This window comes from Haliotis rufescens, unplaced genomic scaffold (genome assembly GCF_023055435.1).
Source record: "Haliotis rufescens isolate VD_foot unplaced genomic scaffold, xgHalRufe1.0.p SCAF_95, whole genome shotgun sequence".
Lineage (NCBI taxonomy): Eukaryota > Metazoa > Mollusca > Gastropoda > Lepetellida > Haliotidae > Haliotis > Haliotis rufescens.
The window spans coordinates 313,626-333,735 of NW_025964389.1; the positions used below are offsets into that span (position 1 = coordinate 313,626).

General features: G+C 41.3%; 1 protein-coding gene across 1 annotated transcript; it reads left to right on the forward strand.

Annotated features, from left to right (window-relative positions):
• Positions 1 to 7,759: 7,759 nt before the first annotated feature.
• Positions 7,760 to 18,709, forward strand: LOC124112642 (probable GPI-anchored adhesin-like protein PGA18). The gene is made up of 2 exons (XM_046472770.2): positions 7,760 to 8,252; positions 18,241 to 18,709. Exons 1-2 carry the CDS (start codon positions 7,760 to 7,762, stop codon positions 18,534 to 18,536), a joined length of 789 nt encoding a protein of 262 aa, XP_046328726.2. The 3' UTR covers positions 18,537 to 18,709.
• The last annotated feature ends 1,401 nt before the right edge of the window (positions 18,710 to 20,110 follow it).

A 20,110-nucleotide genomic window follows, 5' to 3' on the forward strand; every position in this document is an offset into this window, starting at 1 on the left:
AATAGTGAGGCGCGGTGTAGAGATACATATTGCGAGATTTAATTACCTTTCTTCAGGGCCTTGGTGTCCGCTTCGTTGGATTGCGAAATTGCTGTACAACATACCTTCTCAATGGGACTCTTTGCATTTGGACCCGATTACGCACCGGAAGACATGTCCATTTCTCTTTTGTACTGGATTCCACAGCTCTTGGGTGCGGCAAATGTATCCCTAAATCCCTGGACATTCTATATATTCACAGAACGTATTCGAGCTACTGGGGGCGGTCGGATAGCCCAGTGGTTAAAGCGTTCGCTCGTCACGCCGAAGACCCGGGTTCGATTCCCGACATGTGTACAATGTGTTAAGGCAATTTCTAGTGTCCCCCGCCGTGATATTGCTGGAATATTGCTAAAACCATACTCGCTTACTATTCGAGCTATGTCGAATTAATACCTGGTGCATTCGCAAAAACTCAAAGGATTTGCTTGACTTTTTTACAATATCAGAAATGAGCCAGGTTCAATTTTATTTTTTTAACTTAGTACCCCAGTATCCCAGATGACAAACTTAAGGAAAAACTTCATTCCTTCATCCATGGTACATAACGAGGTGACCACAGATTCAGCTGAATCTTCTTAGTTTCAGGTAAATTTTATCGATGATCTGATATCGTTTAATGACCATCGAATAGCCAGTTTGCTTCCACTGATTTACCCACCTGAACTAGACACAAAGGAGACCTGTGAGACCGCCTCATCTGTTTCATATTTAGATCAGTCCCGTGAAGATCTAGGGTAGAAAAAGTCTTCAGCAGTCAGTGATTGCCGTAAAAGGCGACTATGCTTGTCGTAAAAGGCGACTAACGGGATCGGGAGGTCAGGCTCGCAGGTTGATGCATGTCATCGTATCCCTATTGCGTGGATCGATGTTCATGATCTCAATCACTGGATTGTCTGGTCCAGACTGGATTATTTACAGACCGCCGTCATATAGCTGAAATATTGCACATAGCTGAGTGCGGCGTTAAACAACAAACAAACAAAATATATATAGATCCATTCAGAGAGACAAAGAGGGATGACTTCAACTTTCCAATAGTCAACTTTGTGGGTTGGAATTCCGGACGGGACTCAACCGAAAGTACGAGAATCTGTACTTTACTCGGAAAGTATTATCCCAAATATAACATGTGTTACAGTCAACTTTCCCTTTATGTCGAGCAATATTCCTAATAATACATATTTTGTTCCCTAGAATATGTCCTATGTGTCACTTCCGGGAAGCTCTACACACTGTACAATGACTCGCGTACCTGGAATGAGGTGTATGCAGTTTGCAGAAGTCAAGGTCAACAGATGCTGACGTTCAAAACGGCTGAAGAACTCCGTGTTATTAAATCGGTTTCGAAGAAATGGAGAGATGACAAACATTTGAAATCAGGGTAAGAGAAGTAGTACCCCAATTTAGCTAAGAAGGTTTTAATAGGTGCAACAAATCTGCCCTCTTAATCCAGTATGTAATTATCCTTGGTCAAGGTTGTTTTTTTTTTTATTGCATCATAGTTACACATAATGCGGCTTTATGGTGATATCATGTATTACAATATTGACAGCCAAACACCATGGTTACCAGTCAAGATAATGATGGTTATGTGTGAGACACATCTTTGGGTCGAAATTTAAGAATATATATGCAGTTTACAATGTTATTCGAGTGTTGCTATTATCGCATAAGGCCTTAAATTTGATACATGTAAAAGCAATTTTTGTAAATGCAGTTTTCAGCATTTATTCAGCGACAATGCCCTTTGAAAAAACAGAAGAATTCTCTGGTACAAGCAGATTCCGTTGGACGAATTCGACAAATCATAAGCATATGTTTAGGAATCACTATCAAATAGTGATCATACCAGGTGTTTGCGAAACGATAAGCATATAGTGCCTTGTCTTTGGCCCCCTCAAACACATGGAAGGGCATACGAAGTAGTCACAAACAGGAACATACGGCACTAATCAAGATAGGGAATATCACGAAACGGTCAGGATTTTCTTTTCAAGAATTTTGTACAGAATTGGCAACCCAATCGGGATTTGATGAACACAAGGTGTGCGAATGGCTACCCGTTATTTGTTCAAATGAATTTCAATAGTTTCAGAAAAGTTATAGTGTTTTGTGGACGTTTTTCTTCCGAAACGTTTTTCTTCCGTTTACATAAAGATGAGTCCTTTTTCTGCTACTGATACCCTTGATCAGTTTCAAGTTAATTATCAACATTACAACTTTCAGTACTACAACATAATTATAGTAATTATAACATCGGTACAACTACATATGATCGTAACATGTGTACTACTAATATCATGTTGTTAGACCAGTACTTGATCTATATCTCTTGACCATCAGCGACCCTGGTGGCATCTGGATTGGTCTTTATTACTTGGATCCGGGCTCACGCAACGCCGCTTCATTTAAATGGTCAGACTGTACTGATCCCGGGGAATTCATACAGTTGGCCAAGAATGAAAATAACAAAGACGGAATTCAGAACTGTGTCCGGTATACACATGATCATAAATTGAAAAACAGGGAGTGTACTAATGAATATGCGACCGTGTGTGAAAAGGAGACAAGTAAGTATTTTAAGTTTTGGAAAATAAAACCTTTAATTGTTAACTATATTTACTCCCAGGTTTGTTTGTTCGTGTGTGTGTTGTTTACTCAGCAGTATTCCAGCTACATGACGGGATCTGTTCCCTCTTATATGGAGTTTCTGCGTACCATTTATCAGTATGTCAGAGTGTGACATTTCTTTTCAGCCTGTCTACATACTTTAATTTGTAGAACTCCTTAAGGAAATACGTATGTAACGCTGTGACGTATGGTTCTTGACAGATTTACATCTCATTGATTACGTTGGTTATTCGTATGATATACCACTCAATTAACCTAATAACTATTAATATAAAACTATATAAATATAGTTCATGTGCATGTACTTTTCGATTTGAAATACATTACTTTGATATACTCGTGGCTCCAGACTCCACTATATACCCAGACACCCTTACAATATCACATCGGCGGTTAGAGGATGCCCTAGGGTTTATCCTAACCATCTGAAGGAGTAGGCATAGACTCTAAAAAGTTGTGTTCCCCATAATAAAGAAGTTGACATCCATGAATTCTCCTCCTCACATTAGAATAGGTCCAAACCGTGAAATCCGGGTTAGAATTTTTCTTCAGCAACCCCTGATTGTCGTAAGAGGCGACTGACGGGATCGGGAGGCCAGGCTCGCTGACTTGGTTGATGCATGTCATGTCATGTACCTTAAGTGCGTAGATCGATGCTCATGATACCAATCACTGCATTGTGTGGTCTATGTACAGACTGCCGTCAAACAGCTAGAATATTCCTGAGTGCTAAACATAAACACACACACAAAAAGAATAGGTCCACCCGTTCGCAAATGTCCTACCCAGTGTGAGCAGAAGAACTGGGTCAGTATGTGACCTCTTGGATAAACGTCTGATTTACCTTCCGTGTAGTCCATGTAAGGAATTTGATTGGTTGGTTTGTTGGTTTGTTGGTTCGGGCTACATCACTTCGGGCTTTCCTCCCACATTAAGCTGCACGCTGCGATATAACTGGAATACTGCTAAAAGCGGCGTTAAACCGTATGGCTGGCTTCCCTTTCCCTTCATTATATTTCGATATTATTCATACCAACAGAACATAACAGTTATTAAGATTGCATTTAGCATCATTTTGTTGGTTAAATATTTTGTTCTCATAACTTGGTAAGACCAAAATGCATCTACTGTGTGTGTGTGCAGACAAATATACCTTGCCAAGAACAATCTTAGAAGCAACAGTGTCTTTGTGGCAGCCTATTATGTATTCGACTACATGGCTTTTTTTATCCATTGTTCTTCTCTATAGTAGATAGGTCTACAGCTTCGAAAGCCTTGTGAAAATACAGACTAAATAACGTGACTGAATACTATAGAAAGTGCTGCTTATAAGTTAATAATACTAACACAAAATGCTTCCAAGCAAAGACTGCTAATAAAGTAATTCATACCGTTTGTAGACCATCTATTCTTCCAAAAGAATAACCCACATGGCATAATGGCAGGCCAGCGACATACTTCCAAAATAAAACCTACCAGCAGTTATCCCCCTTTGTAACCACGAAAATTGCTACCCGCTAAAAAACAAACTTGACAATAAATCACTGCTATTTGCACTAGGTTTAATCAAAGAAATTCTCCGACAATCTATCGGGAACACATAAATACCAAAAGATAATTTTATCATTTTGGCCGTAACAACCATGTTCTTGGTTTTCTGCAAAACTCGGAGTTCGACTATGACTATGATGGACCTGAAGGGTCAAAATAGATAACTGTAGCAGAACGACTTGCCCTAGAGTCGATGGAAAACTGTTGAGCTTGCCTCCTGACCTAGCGACAAAGTTTTTGTCACAAACGTATTCATTTTATAAGCACGTGTATCTACACAAATATATAGACATGTACATGTCAATAAAGTGTTCCATCATCAGTGTTTATTTGGTGTTTCAAATGAAAGAAATAATATTGCTTTACGTCGCATTGGTAATATTACAGCTATTTCCGCCTGGTGTTTTAAATGATATCGTTTTTCCAAACGTGTATTGGAATTACAATTGTCCCCGTTCATTCGAAGTACAGGCACTACGTTGTATAATTGATGTGAGGCGTAAAACAACAGGATACTTTCCTCGCAGTGATCGAAACAATCAGAGTATTGTGTTACAGCTGGTTCATAAACAAGATTCAGTAACGTCCTGTACAACAATTCACAACAATTACACACATCTCGTAAGTAACAACAACACACGTCTCGTACTGTAAAAGTTAAATAGACCTTAATACTCGTGTGTGAACTTTGGTAGACGAACACATTTGGTGGGTAAAGTGGGTAAGATAATGAGATAAATCAAAACGAGTCTTTCATTGCTCTAACATTTCGGTTACAGACGAATGTGCCTGCATCCCGTCATTTTCGGTAATTTATGATGGAGAGTACTGCGGTGAGTCTTGTGTGTCATACTGACCTTTTAAATGCCAGTGTTTTATGTGATGGGATACATGCAATTATGAAGTTTGATGGTCGTAGAGGTCACAGGAGATAACCATGTGTTACAAAAACCTCAATCTTCACTTTAACTTGTTTTGACTAAGAATTAACCAAAATAACTGTTTCATCTGTGAGAAAAAAGGAAAACTTGCAATTTTAAAGATAACAACTTTTGGTTTACTGCATTTAGCGACGTGTCGCCTCATCCTTAAGACGGTAAATTCTCAGCATCAATATGTTTTTCGAAAGTTTAACTACAAACACATTAGTAAGATCTTTCCATTTCTTGACCTTTACCTTTGACCTTCTCACATCATAGGTCAAAACATTACCTATGTGCATGTTGTATAATTCCATGGAAGTACATTCCGTAATGTCATTTAAGAGAAAGTATGATACATCCATGTTTCACAATAACATCATCAGCCAGACGTTATCTTTATCATAAATCCATAAATGACAAGTGATTTTGTAATATGTATTAAGACACACGGACATATATACTTCAATAGTTGATGTGATAAGCATACTTCAGAGACAGAAAATCATATAACCTGCTTCTATAAAATCCTTTGGCCTGATTTGGGCCCAGGTATATACCAAGTTTCCTGATAAATACATTAATAACGTTTATGAAAGTACCCTTGAATTTTCACCTTTTCACGACTGTGTCAAAAGTGTCCCCAACAGCGATTTAATGTCTAATCTTTGTGTCTTATCCATGACGGTCGTCGTCACATCCATAAGCCTTATGAAGCTGCTAACTAAGCTAGGCGCAGAGATGAGTTGAGAACGCCCCCAAAACATGCGAAAATTAGTTATCCACGACAACATAACAAGTACGAGGTGGTGAGGTGAAATAGGGTTTAACGTCGCGTCCAAGATTATTGCACTTATATAGCGACTGCATGTACGTGTGTGTGCGTGTGTGTGTGTGTGTGTGTGTGTGTGTGTGTGTGTGTGTGTGTGGCTGCTTGTACTAGTCCGGACTGATGCCGATTTGTAGTGGTAGCACACTGAGATACCATGCCGTAGTTTAACATGAATACCCCACTCAGACACAGTATACTAACTCCGAACCGACCAGTCCTTGTTTTGGCCCCTTAATGCCGAGCGCCAGACAGGGTAACAACAAGTACCATATTCTAACGTCTTTTGGTATGACGCGGCCCGGGATCGAACCCCGGACCTTCCGCTCTCCGGGCTGACGCTCTTCCATTAGACCACGGAGGCGGTCATACGATCTGGAATATAACTTGAAATATATTTTGTCATACAATGTAGCAGAGCTTAACATCAGTATGATGGCAAGAGATGACCTATTGCTTTGACCAATTACAATGCGTGTCACATTAAGACCACCTAGCCTTCCGGGCGACTGTTGCTTGGAACGTGCAGATATATACAAAAGATATTTCTTCGTACTCGGGACTGTTTCCTCGGGACGATCACACTGGTGATGCCTACTAAAAGGTAAATGTGCAGATGAAGAATTGTGTTTATCAATGTATCGTCGGTCTTTTGACATTCGTGGAATTAATGCTTTTATGGAAACTATTGTAATTCCCAAAACGCTCTCTGATACTTTATCGCTAGGCTATCAGAACGTGTAGAAAACAACTGTACTGTTTTTCAGAAACAATTAATTTCCGAAGGCTGTGGGTCGTTCTCCCTTATTGGAGACCATTTATTTGTAATGTGACCCAAAGTATTTCTTGGAATGCGTGTGTATGTTTGTTGTTTAAAGCGGTCTGTCAAGTATTGAGATTCCGATGACTGATATCATAAACATCGATCCACGCATTGGGATACGAGTCAGATCACCCAATCCATTTTGTCATCTCTTCTGACAAGCATGGCTTGCTGGGGACCAGTTTTAACCCGACTCCCAATTAAGTCGCCTCTCATGACTAGCAGCAGGAAGTTAGTGGAAAGGTCTACCTCGGGTACCCAGAATGCAATGAGCGACTGCCAAATGTAAACTGCACTGTCGTAATGCACCGCTGTGTTTCAAGGCACGGACACAAATTATATTGAAGAAACCTCTTGTACATTTTCTTCCTGAACCAGAATTAAACAGATAAAACCCGCGTAATTCCGATGCAATTGTTTTCCGGTACAACACTCAGTAAACCACTGACATTGCTAAATGCAATAACCCAGAAGTTGTAATCCATAAAGGTGTACGTTTTCTAATTTACTCACCAAATTCTAGAATGTCAATGCCTGTTCACCCCGATTATGTTTGTAAGTTTGTCAGCACCATACCTGTTCTCATGGGTTTTACCAAATCGGTAAACGTGTGCGACCTGCTTCACTGCGGGCTTTCCTCCCACATTAAGATGACAGGCTATGATTGACTGGAATACTGTTCAAAGCGTCATCATTGTACAAACATTTTTGTTTACAGCAATAGTGGAACACTTGTCACGATTTGTCCCTGAAAACAAATCTACCGTGGGGATGTGTTCTGATACAGTGACCAATGGAGTAACCTCTGTATTATCATGCAGTACCGGTACTACGAAAGCACCTGCAACAGCTCCAACTTCGGAATGCGATGTAACAACTTCAGAATCCGATGTAATAACTGCAGAAACGGATGTAACAACTTCAGAATCCGATGTAACAACTGTTGAAACAGAATCTGCTTCAATGTCAGAAAAAATCACATCAGCATCATCTACCACTCCGAAAGCAACTGCAAAAACTTCAGCCGCGTCTGCATCAACTCCCAAATCCGATGTAACAACTTCAGAATCCGATGTAACAACTGTCAAGTCAGAATCTGCTTCAACGTCAGAAAAAATCACATCAGCATCATCTACCACTCCGAAAGCAACTGCAAAAACTTCAGCCGCGTCTGCATCAACTCCCAAATCCGATGTAACAACTTCAGAATCCGATGTAACAACTGTGGAAACAGAACCTGCTTCAACGTCAGAAAAAATCACATCAGCATCATCTACCACTACTCCGAAAGCAACTGCAAAAACTTCAGCCGCGTCTGCATCTACTCCTAAATCCGATGTAACAACTTCAGAATCCGATGTAACAACTGTCAAGTCAGAATCTGCTCAAACACCAGACGCAACTACATCATCTAATGGAAGAACAACTCCAGTGATTCAATTGCCAGAAAACTTGTGTAAGTACAAACACTGTAAGAATAACATAAGTGATTGTCCTCTTCTTTTTGACACATTTGACATAAGGGGTTATGTTCTAAAGCGGACTCGAAGACTAGTGCTGTGTTTGTTCTGTTACTTATTCCAGTTCACAATAAGTGACGAACCAGAATTAGAAACTAAATATGATATCCCTTGGTCGGTCTTATCTTAAGACGAAAAAAAACAAGCATATGCTTCCCATCAAATGTCAAAGTGGCCCTGTGAAGATCCGGGGTAGACTAGGTCTTCAGCAACCTATGCTTGTCGTAAAAGGCGACTATGCTTGTCGTAAAAGGCGACGAACGGGATCGGGTGGTCAAGTTCGCTGACTTGGTTGATGCATGTCATCGTTTCCCAATTGCGTGGATCGATGCTGTTCTGTTCTGTGATATCGCCCTCTGTCACTTTAATTAAAGAAGGTACATCGTGATAGTACGGGGGCGAGCTTAAATGAATATATTACCTCCACAGTACACATGTTTGACCTCTGTGATATCGCCCTCTGTCACTTTAGGCAAAGAAGGTACATCGTGATAGTGCAGGGGCAAGCGTAAATGACTATATTACCTCCACAGTACACATGTTTGACCTCTGTGATATCACCCTCTGTCACTTTAGGCAAAGAAGGTACATCGTTATAGTACGGGGGCGAGCGTAAATGACTATATTACCTCCACAGTACACATGTTTGACCTCTGTGATATCACACTCTGTCACTTTAGGCAAAGAAGGTACATCGTTATAGTACGGGGGCGAGCGTAAATGACTATATTACCTCCACAGTAAACATGTTTGACCTCTGTGATATCACCCTCTGTCACTTTAGGCAAAGAAGGTACATCGTGATAGTGCAGGGGCGAGCTTAAATGACTATATTACCTCCACAGTACACATGTTTGACCTCTGTGATATCGCCCTCTGTCACTTTAGGCAAAGAAGGTACATCGTGATAGTGCAGGGGCAAGCGTAAATGACTATATTACCTCCACAGTACACATGTTTGACCTCTGTGATATCACCCTCTGTCACTTTAGGCAAAGAAGGTACATCATAGTAGTACGGGGGCGAGCGTAAATGACTATATTACCTCCACAGTACACATGTTTGACCTCTGTGATATCACCCTCTGTCACTTTAGGCAAAGAAGGTACATCGTGATAGTACGGGGGCGCGCGTAAATGACTATATTACCTCCACAGTACACATGTTTGACCTCTGTGATATCACCCTCTGTCACTTTAGGCAAAGAAGGTACATCGTGATAGTACGGGGGCGCGCGTAAATGACTATATTACCTCCACAGTACACATGTTTGACCTCTGTGATATCACCCTCTGTCACTTTAGGCAAAGAAGGTACATCGTGATAGTACGGGGGCGCGCGTAAATGACTATATTACCTCCACAGTACACATGTTTGACCTCTGTGATATCACCCGCTGTCACTTTAGGCAAAGAAGGTACATCGTGATAGTACGGGGGCGAGCGTAAATGACTATATTACCTCCACAGTACACATGTTTGACCTCTGTGATATCACCCTCTGTCACTTTAGGCAAAGAAGGTACATCGTGATAGTACGGGGGCGCGCGTAAATGACTATATTACCTCCACAGTACACATGTTTGACCTCTGTGATATCACCCGCTGTCACTTTAGGCAAAGAAGGTACATCGTGATAGTACGGGGGCGAGCGTAAATGACTATATTACCTCCACAGTACACATGTTTGACCTCTGTGATATCACACTCTGTCACTTTAGGCAAAGAAGGTACATCGTTATAGTACGGGGGCGAGCGTAAATGACTATATTACCTCCACAGTAAACATGTTTGACCTCTGTGATATCACCCTCTGTCACTTTAGGCAAAGAAGGTACATCGTGATAGTGCAGGGGCGAGCTTAAATGACTATATTACCTCCACAGTACACATGTTTGACCTCTGTGATATCGCCCTCTGTCACTTTAGGCAAAGAAGGTACATCGTGATAGTGCAGGGGCAAGCGTAAATGACTATATTACCTCCACAGTACACATGTTTGACCTCTGTGATATCGCCCTCTGTCACTTTAATTAAAGAAGGTACATCGTGATAGTACGGGGGCGAGCTTAAATGAATATATTACCTCCACAGTACACATGTTTGACCTCTGTGATATCGCCCTCTGTCACTTTAGGCAAAGAAGGTACATCGTGATAGTGCAGGGGCAAGCGTAAATGACTATATTACCTCCACAGTACACATGTTTGACCTCTGTGATATCACCCTCTGTCACTTTAGGCAAAGAAGGTACATCGTTATAGTACGGGGGCGAGCGTAAATGACTATATTACCTCCACAGTACACATGTTTGACCTCTGTGATATCACACTCTGTCACTTTAGGCAAAGAAGGTACATCGTTATAGTACGGGGGCGAGCGTAAATGACTATATTACCTCCACAGTAAACATGTTTGACCTCTGTGATATCACCCTCTGTCACTTTAGGCAAAGAAGGTACATCGTGATAGTGCAGGGGCGAGCTTAAATGACTATATTACCTCCACAGTACACATGTTTGACCTCTGTGATATCGCCCTCTGTCACTTTAGGCAAAGAAGGTACATCGTGATAGTGCAGGGGCAAGCGTAAATGACTATATTACCTCCACAGTACACATGTTTGACCTCTGTGATATCACCCTCTGTCACTTTAGGCAAAGAAGGTACATCATAGTAGTACGGGGGCGAGCGTAAATGACTATATTACCTCCACAGTACACATGTTTGACCTCTGTGATATCACCCTCTGTCACTTTAGGCAAAGAAGGTACATCGTGATAGTACGGGGGCGCGCGTAAATGACTATATTACCTCCACAGTACACATGTTTGACCTCTGTGATATCACCCTCTGTCACTTTAGGCAAAGAAGGTACATCGTGATAGTACGGGGGCGCGCGTAAATGACTATATTACCTCCACAGTACACATGTTTGACCTCTGTGATATCACCCTCTGTCACTTTAGGCAAAGAAGGTACATCGTGATAGTACGGGGGCGCGCGTAAATGACTATATTACCTCCACAGTACACATGTTTGACCTCTGTGATATCACCCGCTGTCACTTTAGGCAAAGAAGGTACATCGTGATAGTACGGGGGCGCGCGTAAATGACTATATTACCTCCACAGTACACATGTTTGACCTCTGTGATATCACCCTCTGTCACTTTAGGCAAAGAAGGTACATCGTGATAGTACGGGGGCGCGCGTAAATGACTATATTACCTCCACAGTACACATGTTTGACCTCTGTGATATCACCCTCTGTCACTTTAGGCAAAGAAGGTACATCGTGATAGTACGGGGGCGCGCGTAAATGACTATATTACCTCCACAGTACACATGTTTGACCTCTGTGATATCACCCTCTGTCACTTTAGGCAAAGAAGGTACATCGTAGTAGTACGGGGGCGAGCGTAAATGACTATATTACCTCCACAGTACACATGTTTGACCTCTGTGATATCACCCTCTGTCACTTTAGGCAAAGAAGGTACATCGTGATAGTACGGGGGCGCGCGTAAATGACTATATTACCTCCACAGTACACATGTTTGACCTCTGTGATATCACCCTCTGTCACTTTAGGCAAAGAAGGTACATCGTAGTAGTACGGGGGCGAGCGTAAATGACTATATTACCTCCACAGTACTCATGTTTGACCTCTGTGATATCACACTCTGTCACTTTAGGCAAAGAAGGTACATCGTAGTAGTACGGGGGCGAGCGTAAATGACTATATTACCTCCACAGTACACATGTTTGACCTCTGTGATATCACCCTCTGTCACTTTAGGCAAAGAAGGTACATCGTGATAGTACGGGGGCGAGCGTAAATGACTATATTACCTCCACAGTACACATGTTTGACCTCTGTGATATCACACTCTGTCACTTTAGGCAAAGAAGGGACATCGTGATAGTACGGGGGCGAGCGTAAATGACTATATTACCTCCACAGTACACATGTTTGACCTCTGTGATATCACCCTCTGTCACTTTAGGCAAAGAAGGTACATCGTGATAGTACGGGGGCGAGCGTAAATGACTATATTACCTCCACAGTAGACATGTTTGACCTCTGTGATATCACCCTCTGTCACTTTAGGCAAAGAAGGTACATCGTGATAGTACGGGGGCGAGCGTAAATGACTATATTACCTCCACAGTACACATGTTTGACCTCTGTGATATCACCCTCTGTCACTTTAGGCAAAGAAGGTACATCGTGATAGTACGGGGGCGAGCGTAAATGACTATATTACCTCCACAGTACACATGTTTGACCTCTGTGATATCACCCTCTGTCACTTTAGACAAAGAAGGTACATCGTAGTAGTACGGGGACGAGCGTAAATGACTATATTACCTCCACAGTACACATGTTTGACCTCTGTGATATCACCCTCTGTCACTTTAGGCAAAGAAGGTACATCGTGATAGTACGGGGGCGAGCGTAAATGACTATATTACCTCCACAGTACACATGTTTGACCTCTGTGATATCACCCTCTGTCACTTTAGGCAAAGAAGGTACATCGTGATAGTACGGGGGCGCGCGTAAATGACTATATTACCTCCACAGTACACATGTTTGACCTCTGTGATATCACCCTCTGTCACTTTAGGCAAAGAAGGTACATCGTGATAGTACGGGGGCGAGCGTAAATGACTATATTACCTCCACAGTACACATGTTTGACCTCTGTGATATCACCCTCTGTCACTTTAGGCAAAGAAGGTACATCGTAGTAGTACGGGGGCGAGCGTAAATGACTATATTACCTCCACAGTACACATGTTTGACCTCTGTGATATCACCCTCTGTCACTTTAGGCAAAGAAGGTACATCGTGATAGTACGGGGGCGCGCGTAAATGACTATATTACCTCCACAGTACACATGTTTGACCTCTGTGATATCACCCTCTGTCACTTTAGGCAAAGAAGGTACATCGTAGTAGTACGGGGGCGAGCGTAAATGACTATATTACCTCCACAGTACACATGTTTGACCTCTGTGATATCACCCTCTGTCACTTTAGGCAAAGAAGGTACATCGTAGTAGTACGGGGGCGAGCGTAAATGACTATATTACCTCCACAGTACACATGTTTGACCTCTGTGATATCACCCTCTGTCACTTTAGGCAAAGAAGGTACATCGTGATAGTACGGGGGCGAGCGTAAATGACTATATTACCTCCACAGTACACATGTTTGACCTCTGTGATATCACCCTCTGTCACTTTAGGCAAAGAAGGGACATCGTGATAGTACGGGGGCGAGCGTAAATGACTATATTACCTCCACAGTACACATGTTTGACCTCTGTGATATCACCCTCTGTCACTTTAGGCAAAGAAGGTACATCGTGATAGTACGGGGGCGAGCGTAAATGACTATATTACCTCCACAGTACACATGTTTGACCTCTGTGATATCACCCTCTGTCACTTTAGGCAAAGAAGGTACATCGTGATAGTACGGGGGCGAGCGTAAATGACTATATTACCTCCACAGTACACATGTTTGACCTCTGTGATATCACCCTCTGTCACTTTAGACAAAGAAGGTACATCGTGGTAGTACGGGGGCGAGCGTAAATGACTATATTACCTCCACAGTACACATGTTTGACCTCTGTGATATCACCCTCTGTCACTTTAGACAAAGAAGGTACATCGTGATAGTACGGGGGCGAGCGTAAATGACTATATTACCTCCACAGTACACATGTTTGACCTCTGTGATATCACCCTCTGTCACTTTAGGCAAAGAAGGTACATCGTAGTAGTACGGGGGCGAGCGTAAATGACTATATTACCTCCACAGTACACATGTTTGACCTCTGTGATATCACCCTCTGTCACTTTAGGCAAAGAAGGTACATCGTAGTAGTACGGGGGCGAGCGTAAATGACTATATTACCTCCACAGTACACATGTTTGACCTCTGTGATATCACCCTCTGTCACTTTAGGCAAAGAAGGTACATCGTGATAGTACGGGGGCGAGCGTAAATGACTATATTACCTCCACAGTACACATGTTTGACCTCTGTGATATCACACTCTGTCACTTTAGGCAAAGAAGGTACATCGTGATAGTACGGGGGCGAGCGTAAATGACTATATTACCTCCACAGTAAACATGTTTGACCTCTGTGATATCACCCTCTGTCACTTTAGGCAAAGAAGGTACATCGTGATAGTGCAGGGGCGAGCTTAAATGACTATATTACCTCCACAGTACACATGTTTGACCTCTGTGATATCGCCCTCTGTCACTTTAGGCAAAGAAGGTACATCGTGATAGTGCAGGGGCAAGCGTAAATGACTATATTACCTCCACAGTACACATGTTTGACCTCTGTGATATCACCCTCTGTCACTTTAGGCAAAGAAGGTACATCATAGTAGTACGGGGGCGAGCGTAAATGACTATATTACCTCCACAGTACACATGTTTGACCTCTGTGATATCACCCTCTGTCACTTTAGGCAAAGAAGGTACATCGTGATAGTACGGGGGCGAGCGTAAATGACTATATTACCTCCACAGTACACATGTTTGACCTCTGTGATATCACCCTCTGTCACTTTAGGCAAAGAAGGTACATCGTGATAGTACGGGGGCGCGCGTAAATGACTATATTACCTCCACAGTACACATGTTTGACCTCTGTGATATCACCCTCTGTCACTTTAGGCAAAGAAGGTACATCGTGATAGTACAGGGGCGAGCGTAAATGACTATATTACCTCCACAGTACACATGTTTGACCTCTGTGATATCACCCTCTGTCACTTTAGGCAAAGAAGGTACATCGTGATAGTACGGGGGCGAGCGTAAATGACTATATTACCTCCACAGTACACATGTTTGACCTCTGTGATATCACCCTCTGTCACTTTAGGCAAAGAAGGTACATCGTGATAGTACGGGGGCGAGCGTAAATGACTATATTACCTCCACAGTACACATGTTTGACCTCTGTGATATCACCCTCTGTCACTTTAGGCAAAGAAGGTACATCGTGATAGTACGGGGGCGAGCGTAAATGACTATATTACCTCCACAGTACACATGTTTGACCTCTGTGATATCACCCTCTGTCACTTTAGGCAAAGAAGGTACATCGTGATAGTACTGGGGCGAGCGTAAATGACTATATTACCTCCACAGTACACATGTTTGACCTCTGTGATATCACCCTCTGTCACTTTAGGCAAAGAAGGTACATCGTGATAGTACGGGGGCGAGCGTAAATGACTATATTACCTCCACAGTACACATGTTTGACCTCTGTGATATCACCCTCTGTCACTTTAGGCAAAGAAGGTACATCGTGGTAGTACGGGGGCGAGCGTAAATGACTATATTACCTCCACAGTACACATGTTTGACCTCTGTGATATCACCCTCTGTCACTTTAGACAAAGAAGGTACATCGTAGTAGTACGGGGGCGAGCGTAAATGACTATATTACCTCCACAGTACACATGTTTGACCTCTGTGATATCACCCTCTGTCACTTTAGGCAAAGAAGGTATATCGTGATAGTGCAGGGGCGAGCGTAAATGACTATATTACCTCCACAGTACACATGTTTGACCTCTGTGATATCACCCTCTGTCACTTTAGGCAAAGAAGGTACATCGTGATAGTACGGGGGCGAGCGTAAATGACTATATTACCTCCACAGTAGACATGTTTGACCTCTGTGATATCACCCTCTGTCACTTTAGGCAAAGAAGGTACATCGTGATAGTACGGGGGCGAGCGTAAATGACTATATTACCTCCACAGTACACATGTTTGACCTCTGTGATATCACCCTCTGTCACTTTAGGCAAAGAAGGTACATCGTGATAGTACGGGGGCGAGCGTAAATGACTATATTACCTCCACAGTACACATGTTTGACCTCTGTGATATCACCCTCTGTCACTTTAGACAAAGAAGGTACATCGTAGTAGTACGGGGGCGAGCGTAAATGACTATATTACCTCCACAGTACACATGTTTGACCTCTGTGATATCACCCTCTGTCACTTTAGGCAAAGAAGGTACATCGTGATAGTACGGGGGCGAGCGTAAATGACTATATTACCTCCACAGTACACATGTTTGACCTCTGTGATATCACCCTCTGTCACTTTAGGCAAAGAAGGTACATCGTGATAGTACTGGGGCGAGCGTAAATGACTATATTACCTCCACAGTACACATGTTTGACCTCTGCAAAACATTCAACATTGACACACGTTACGAGTCGCAACATGTTACTTTAGTACTGTCTTTACGTACGTTTCATTCAGGCATTGATGGTTATGATGATATCAATTATGCAAGTACATTACATTTAAATGGAGAACTGATAAAGAAGAAATATTTCTTTGTAACTTATCTTCAGATAAGTTTTTATCACTTGTTGAAAAAGCAGTTGATGCCGTATTCACAAATATTGATGAAAGTATCGAGGTTATTAGAGAGGCACTCTCCTTTGCTGGTGACGAAATGAAGAAAGTAGTTCACATGGATAAGAAAACACAACAATGGTTTGATTGGGAATGTCAGTTACTAAAAAAGACATGTACATGCCTCGACAAATTCAGAAGAGATAAAGATTTGCAGTCGTTAAGGGAATATACAAGAATTAAAAATCTTAACAAAACCACGTGCAGGGAAAAGAAGCTTATATTTCTTGAAAAGGAAAAAACAATATTTGGAAGATGACATTAAGTCGTCGAAAGAAGTTTGGACAACCCTCGGAAAGCTAAATCCCCATTATTAGTCTAAAAGTAATATTGAAATTGATGAATGGTATGATTATTTCAAAAATAACGTTTATTGGTAACGGTGTCAGGAGTGATACTTACTGTGAATTATCAGATCAGGATGACAATGACATAACTGCTGCAATTCTTGATAGAGGAAATTCAAAAAGCTATCTACGATTTGAAACAACAGCAAGAGTTCCGGGATAGATGGTTTAATTCCAGAGTTCTTAAACATTCTGTCAATATTCTACTCCCACACTTTGAATTACTGTTTAATATGATTTTAGAAACGTTATTTCCCCATAAAGTGGACTATTTGTATGATAATTCTCCTACATAAATCAGGGTCATGTACCGACACAAACAATTAGCGAGGAATTACCCTTCTGAGTGTTTGTAGCAAAATATTTGTTTCTATTATCAATAAAAGAGTCACCTTTTGGTTAGAATTATTAGATAAAATGTCGGAAGAACAAGCAGGTTTTAGACAAGGGTACTCAACCACGGGTATTAATTTCATACTTAATGCGATTATTCACAAATACATGCAGAGAAAAGGTGGAAAGAGTTATGCAATATTTTTAAGATTTCAAAAAGCGTTTAATTCGGTAAACAGAAATATCATATGGGCATTATTTCTTTTAAAATGGTGTGAGTAACAAAATGGGTAAATTATTAAGCAATATTTATCAACATGTAAAGTCATGTGTTAAATACCGGGGAATATATTCTGATGTCTTCATATGTAACTTTGGTGTACGCCAAGGCTGTATTCTTAGCCCCTTCCTGTTCTGTATTTTCGTCAATGAACTAGCTGCACAAATTAAGGTAATTGTACTGATGGTATACAGCTGCACCCAGATATTAAGATATTTCTGTTGCTTTTTTTTGATGATATAGTTCTGTTTTGTAGTACGATAAAAGGTTTACAGAATTGGATGGATCCACTGGAGCTGTATTGTTCTAATTGGTTGGTTTGTTGTTTAACGCCGCACTCTGCAATATTACAACTATATGACGGCAGTCTGTAAATAATCGAGTCTGGACCAGACAATCCAGTGATTGATATTGCTTAGTGCCTCGTTAAACAACAAACAAACAAACATAGAGGTATATGTATGTGTAATGTTTCTGTAGGCCCGAACTGCACAACAACCAACAACACGTGTGTCTGGCTTTCATCTGCTGGGCCTTCAGTGGATGAAATGAAAGAGCTAATAAAGAAACTTACATTGGAAAAGAAGACACTCTCGTCCTACAAACGTGAAAAGACATCGGCTAGTGACGACCGGCCAACTGCCCAGGCAATCGGAAAGGTTGGAATCGTCTTCTTTGTCCTTGCGTTTGCCGGAGTGGTGCTTCTTGATTGTGGAAGAGTCGTTGACTGTCTTCGGAAGCGAAACCGAAAACGCGTGATCTTTAGCAAAGCCTGATGCAGTGATCGTTAAAACAGTCACATTGTTTTGCAGCCATTTTAAGGGTTGATCTTTAAGACTCCTCTTGTTTACAAATCTCAGAGGAACATTGTACTTTATACAATCACTTATTGTGCTTGTTGGCCACCGGTTTGGACAAGATACGCTCACCTTCGTCACTATATCATCACTATAAACATATGTTTATATACTAGCATATTGTCAGAATCGAACGATAGACCCTGTTATCAGAAGATATTTCTTATGATTATAGAAAGGTTTTTGCCGCATAGTGTGTGTCATACATTCCTGGTTAACGACATAACGATAACAAATGCAGTGCGAATTCAGGTCTTTGAAATAGCAATGTACACCGTTTATCAACACGATTGGTGCGTTATTGCGGCTATATCCTGCTAATCATTCTTTTATCAGGAGTTGACTGAATATATTCTTTCGTAGGTATAAAGGTTTTCGAAGTATGCATTTTTGTATATATATTTCTTTGTTGTAGATATTTCATCGAAAAAGTATATCTTCACTTTGGATTTGCCCTTTCTCTATTTTCGAATTTAGCCTTCGTCCGTTAAATTGGGTATTTCGTTATAATCATTCTATTAGGAGTTGACTTAATATCAACTTTATGATCAATGTCATGTTTAATGTAAAGGTTCGGTGAGTCTCATGTGAATGTATGTTTTTTATAAGACTTGCAAATGATTGCTTTTCCACTGCGCTGTCATTTTACGAATAAGAAAACGTACAACTGTATGGATAGCAACTTCTGGTTTAGTGCATATAGCGAGGTTTTATAAATGTTGAATATCATGTCTGTTCCTCATGAATTTTACTTTGGTCATTTCATTTTAATTGTTAAAATAAAACTCATAAAATATTTCTGTGGTCTTTTTGCATTGGTATTTGAATGTGTACTTAAGACAAATGTTGTGCCGTCTAAAAACAAAAAGAATCGGTAAAGGATTTTACTTCCGTAGATGGAGTTGCATACAAGCAAACAACTGTGTGTGAAGCACTCTCCTACCCAGAGTTCCATGCGGCCGGCAGCCAGCCAGCATAGTACCTCTGCAACAGGCCAGCGCCATGTGACGATTCGTCACATCTTTCACAGTCCATTCAAGATGTTGAATATGCTTTTCATCCGTTTCATGTATGACAAGTCAACACATTTTCATAAACAAACGTCAAAGAATGGTTACGATTCATTAAGAAAGTATCCTAATACGTGAAAATCTATTTGTTTTTGCGTAGTTATTCTTTGTTTACATTGGTTGTAAGGCTCCACGTGCTGTCATCGAAGCCCAACGGAGAGCTGGCGATACGGTCTTTTTGATGCATAAATGTATATTGTCATGCAACTCACTGTCGCAGTTGTAGTAGTATATCTATATAATTATGCAAAACAATATGTTAAGCGACCCTAAATACTTGCATTAGTCCGTTCTACATTGATTTCTGAAAAAGCGCGTTTCTTTACAAACAAGAGAAAAGTCCGGTCACGTGATATGCAAATTAGCCTGTGGCAGTGGTGTTATGCTGAGTCACCACTGGGCCAGAGTTCGTGTGTGAAGGTA